A 6,000-nucleotide genomic window follows, 5' to 3' on the forward strand; every position below is an offset into this window, starting at 1 on the left:
GTTCAACTGGAGGTCAACATGTAGAAGAATGCAGATCGATCCATGCTTATCACCCTGTACAAAGCTTAAGTCCAAGTGGATCAAGGACCTCCACATCAAACCAGACACACTCAAACTAATAGAAGAAAAACTAGGGAAGCATCTGGAACACATGGGCACTGGAAAAAATTTCCTGAACAAAACACCAATGGCTTATGCTCTAAGATCAAGAATCGACAAATGGGATCTCATAAAACTGCAAAGCTTCTGTAAGGCAAAGGACACTGTGGTTAGGACAAAACGGCAACCAACAGATTGGGAAAAGATCTTTACCAATCCTACAACAGATAGAGGCCTTATATCCAAAATATACAAAGAACTCAAAAAGTTAGAGCGCAGGGAGACAAATAACCCTATTAAAAAATGGGGTTCAGAGCTAAACAAAGAATTCACAGCTGAGGAATGCCGAATGGCTGAGAAACACCTAAAGAAATGTTCAACATCTTTAGTCATCAGGGAAATGCAAATCAAAACAACCCTGAGATTTCACCTCACACCAGTGAGAATGGCTAAGATCAAAAACTCAGGTGACAGCAATGCTGGCAAGGATGTGGAGAAAGAGGAACACTCCTCCATTGTTGGTGGGATTGCAAACTGGTACAACCATTCTGGAAATCAGTCTGGAGGTTCCTCAGAAAATTGGACATTAAACTGCCTGAGGATCCAGCTATCCCTCTCTTGGGCATATACCCAAAAGATGCCCCAACATATAAAAAAGACACGTGCTCCACTATGTTCATCGCAGCCTTATTTATAATAGCCAGAAGCTGGAAAGAACCCAGATGCCCTTCAACAGAGGAATGGATACAGACAATGTGGTATATCTACACAATGGAATATTACTCAGCTATCAAAAACAACGAAGTTTATGAAATTTGTAGGCAAATGGTTGAACTGGAAAATATCATCCTGAGTGAGCTAACCTAATCACAGAAAGACATACATGGTATGCACTCATTGATAAGTGGCTATTAGCCCAAATGCCTGAATTACCCTAGATGCCTAGAACAAAATGAAACTCAAGACGGAGGATCAAAATGTGAATGCTTCACCCTTCTTTAAAAGGGGAACAAGAATACCCTTGGCAGGGAAGAGAGAGGCAAGATTAAAAACAGAGACTGAAGGAACATCCATTCAGAGCTCTGCCCCACATGTGGCCCATATATATATACAGCCACCCAATTAGACAAGATGGATGAAGCAAAGAAGTGCAGAAGTGTAGATCGCTCCTGAGAGACACAGCCAGAATACAGCAAATACAGAGGCGAATGTCAGCAGCAAACCTTCTGAACTGAGAATAGGACCCCACTGAAGGAATCAGAGAAAGAACTGAAGAGCTTGAAGGGGCTCGAGACCCTATATGTACAACAATGACAAGCCACCAGAGCTTCCAGGGACTAAGCCACTACCTAAAGACTATACATGGACTGACCCTGGACTCTGACCTCATAGGTAGCAATGAATATCCTAGTAAGAGCACCAGTGGAAGGGGAAGCCCTGGGTCCTGCTAAGAATGAACCCCAGTGAACTAGACTGTCGGGGGAGGGGCAGCAATGGGGGAGGGTGGGAGGGGACACCCATAAGGAAGGGGAGGAAGGATGTTTGCCCGAAACCGGAAAGGGAATAACACTCGAAATGTATATAAGAAATATTCAAGTTAATAAAATAAATAAATAAATAAATAAATAAATAAATAAAAAGAAAAAAAAGAATGCATAATCAAGGATTTTAGTCAATAACAACGAATAAGAATTGTATTGAAATTATTGGATTAGTAAGATTTAAAGATAATTAGGAGAATGCAAGTTTGGAGAGAAACAAAATATTATGCAAGATAAATTCATAACACAAAATGAAAAATAGGAAGGCTGAAGGAACTGAACTGGTTAGGGATATTTAGGGGCCTTGATGATCACCCTGAAGGTCCAGGTGCCCCCTATGTTCCTTGAAGAACTGGATAGAATCTATTTTTCTTTCATCAATGTATTCATTTTGTGTTCCAATAGCAGACTGCCTCCTAGTCCCACCACTTACCCAGCCCCTCTCCCATCACTCCTCCCTTTCTTCTCTGCATCAACCAGCCCTGACAAATCAAGTTATGCAGGATTAGGGGCATCCGCTCTCTTTGATGGATGACAAGGCAGTCCAGTTAGAGGGACAAGATCCACAGGCAGGCACAACCCCTCCTACAATTGTTGTGGTACCCATATGAAGACCAATCTGTACATCTGCCACAGATATACAGTGAGCCTAGGTTGAGGACACGCCAGCTCTTTTGGTTGGTGGTTCAGTCCTTGGGAACCCACAAGGGTCCAGGTTCGTTGCCTCTGTTGGTCTTCCTGTGTAGTCCCTATCTCCTTAGGGTCCTTCAATAATTCACTGACTCTTCCCCAAAAATTCCCCCACCTCCATGTAATGTTTGGCATCTGTTTCTAATCACTGCTGGGTAGAGCTTCTCAGAGAACAGTTGTACTCCTGTCTGCAAGCAAAATAGAGTATCATTAATTGTGTCAGGGTTTGGTTCTTGCCTGGTGGAATGGGTTTCAGTTGGCCCAGTCATTCTCAGCACCATCTTTATCCCTGTACATCTCGTAGGTAGGAAACATTTTAAGTCAAAGGTTTTGTGGGTGGACTGATGTCTTTATTCCTCCAACTGAGATTCCTGTCTAGTGACAAGAGGTGGCCACGTCAGGATTTATATCTCCAACTGCTAGGAGTCTCAGCTAGGGTGACCCCCATAGACTCCCTGGAGCCTCCCTGTTCTGAGTTTCTAGCACATCCTAAAGATCCCACCTCAGGGCTTCTCCCTACATGTGATCCCTGCCCCATGCCCCCTTCCCCCCTGCACCATTCTCTTCCCAATTCCTCAAAGTATTTATAGCCTAGTGCACAGCACTTCACATACTAAATATGTGTCAGAGAGTATTGGGGAGGATTTTTAAAATATATGTTCAACTGTTCTCATTTTCTCATTCAGTTTCTTTTTTTCCTTTCCATTTTGACCCATCATCAATAGTTTCTTTCTTTTGGAAGCTCATGTACAATTAGTGGAGTCTGCCCCAGATTCCTCGTATTTTGAAAAATGCCTTCTATGACAATGACATTAGATGACACTTGAAAATATAGAGATGATGAAAGGTAGTCAGTCTTTTCACTTGCCCTTTCTCATGTGGGACTTGAAGTGTCCCTTGATGCCCAACTCACTTATTGGTCATATGGATAAGATAAAGATAAATATACATAGGATGATATCAAAGTGACTTAATAAAATTTATTAAGTGTTCTTCAGGAGCAGAGTAGGTTATTGAAGTATATCCCCTTCCTCTTCACATTTTAGTCAATTGTCTTTTAGGAAAACCAATACTACATTAAATTTGTTTTTGCCAATAATTTATTAAGTAAAAGGATAAAAGAAAATATATGAATTTTTAAATAGGGGATGATGAGCAGTAATAAATACATTAGTAGACAAAGGGTTTCATTTCCATATTTAAAAGCTCTAAATTGACCTTTCTCAGTAAATAATTTTATGTAGATATATGAAGATGTTCAATTGTTAATTAATTTAACTTTAGCATTTTATTACTTTCTAATTTGAATGATGTACTATCGTTTCATATATACTTGATATTCTCAGAAAACCAAATACAAAAACATATCCTAATTGTAAATCTATATAGATTATCTCAAAAATACATTTCATTAAAAATATTGTGAAATATTTTAATATGTGTCTGACAATTTTTATACTCAAATTTTATATTTGGAAACTCTCCATGATCACATTAATAAGCAGTATGGCAATTCTGTAATTATGAACTATTCGTAAGGATATCTTTGTGAATTGTCTGGGCCTAGAATGAATAAATAACACTTTTAATTACATATAGTATCTGTGAAAATAACTTCGAAGTGATTGTACTATTATAACTATTATAATGAAACATTACAAATGTGTGCATAAAAAAGTTATTGGAAACTTTTCCATTTTAAATTCATTCCACTCAAACCTTACTTCTTTTGTTAGAAAGTTTCAAGTGATTGCATATTTTATCATCTTAATATAAAAGTAATTGCCTTTTTAAGAGTAGACTTTTCAGTAATTTTATTGTATTGTACTCTCTGTGGCTGTAGTGGCATAATATAAGCATATTTATTCATGATTTTTATGTATATGATTTTAAAATATACTATCACTTATGTACAGTTCAATGACAGTAACCTATGTCTCCTGCTTCATCTTTTCTAACAGATGGCTTCTCTGAATATTGGGAGAGCAGGTGCCTGTGTGGTCGTCATCAAGCAACCTTGACTGACTTATGTAATGTTTGGAGGGATTTTCTTTGCTACTGTAGTTGTTTTATATCATGTGGTAAGAATGAGAAAGAACTTCCTGAGACAAGAACTTCTCAGGAACAGGCTTTTTATGGATTTATCTGCTGGTGCCAAGAGCAGTAAAAGATCAAACAGAATTATACAAGAAAAGAGAACATCAGACACAACATCTGGCCAATTGTTAATTAGTTCAGGAATGGTTATTGCTAGGGTTTTTCATTGTAGCACACCATAACTAGAGTTACCAAAGGCTGGTTTATCAAAAGGACACATATTTGTGATATAGATAGTTAGTTAATGACTGACCACTCACTCACTTGTTCTTATAATCTGTGATGATAACCCAACAGGCTACCAAAAGTAGGAATTATAATATTTCATCTCACAAAATCTGAATGATTTTATGTTTTTCTAATTGAATGTGATAATACCAAGAAGAAGAATGTTTTGTTGAAACACATTTGCTTCTTCCTCGTTTCTCTCAGTTATGAAAACAATTAGAGAGACAAATGACTGTCTCCTGCATTCAGAAAACAAACTGCCCTGCTAATCACGGCTGCATATTGTATCCAATATGATAATTGGATTTTATTACAACTGTGTCATCAGTCTGGAGCTGGCAAACAAAAAGGACTTTTTATAAAGCTTGCCACATCGCTTTGCGTTATCAATACCCTGAGCCAAAGAGTCACTACAGCTATGGGCATTTGCCTCATGCAGAGTTCAGTATAAGCATGGATACTAGTTATTCTGAACATTAATATACCCACTGCATGCCGAAATCCCTTAGAACTTTGTGCTTTAAAACAAAATTTAGAATTTTGAGACAAAATTTTCCAACTCATTAAATTGAGATGGTTATGATAACAGCTAGAAGGATGACTGACTACAGATTCTCATTTCCCATTTTCAAACATCTATCATTGATATGCACATTATTTTAAACCAACTGTTTGTAACTGTTTCAAAGCAAAACATTATGTAACATCATTAATATATGTCCATGTAAATTATGAATATAGTTAATAAATGATAGAGCATTTGCTTTTATAAGTGTATCTTGTTTCATTTAATTTTTAGAGAAGGTGAAAAATTGGTGAGGGTATTGACTTTATTGGGTATGTGTAGGTATATGTCTGTATACATTGTATGTATGTATGCATGTGTTTGTGTGCATTTCTTCATGTGTGTGTATGTGCATACAATTTACTAACAATTTCTTTCAATTTGTGAGTTTCCTTTTCTCTCTTATTTTCTCTGATACAAGTTCACTACTTTTGAATGGTCACCATGCATTATGTGTTCCCTAGGAGTAGAAACCCACCTAATAGCTTAGTAGGTGAAGAACGTGCCATGCAAGGATGAGGGCCTGAGATCAGATTTCCAGGACCTATTCAAAACCAGATGTGATATTTTGAATCTGTAATCTCAGCAGTTCTATTATGAAATAGAGTCAGGAGAATCTTCAGAAATCTCTGCTTAGAATATTCCATTAAACTCTGTATCCCGTTTATAATTGCTTTCTTTGCATTGGTGATTTCTACTATTTGGATATTAGCCCTTTGTCACAGGTAGCATAGTGAAGATCTCTCCCTAATATGTAGGCTGCCATTTTGTCCTACTGAC

The 6,000-nt window shown here is 37.5% G+C and overlaps 1 protein-coding gene across 1 annotated transcript in view; it reads left to right on the forward strand.

Annotated features, from left to right (window-relative positions):
- Positions 1-5,432, forward strand: part of Klhl1 (kelch like family member 1) — a 477,093-nt gene extending 471,661 nt beyond the window's left edge. The window contains exon 11 of the mRNA XM_032917698.1: positions 4,292-5,432. Coding sequence (XP_032773589.1) covers positions 4,292-4,351 — 60 coding nt within the window. The 3' untranslated portion in view covers positions 4,352-5,432. The remainder of the gene's footprint in view (positions 1-4,291) is intronic.
- The last annotated feature ends 568 nt before the right edge of the window (positions 5,433-6,000 follow it).

This window comes from Rattus rattus, chromosome 12, assembly GCF_011064425.1.
Source record: "Rattus rattus isolate New Zealand chromosome 12, Rrattus_CSIRO_v1, whole genome shotgun sequence".
Taxonomy (NCBI): Eukaryota; Metazoa; Chordata; class Mammalia; order Rodentia; family Muridae; genus Rattus; species Rattus rattus.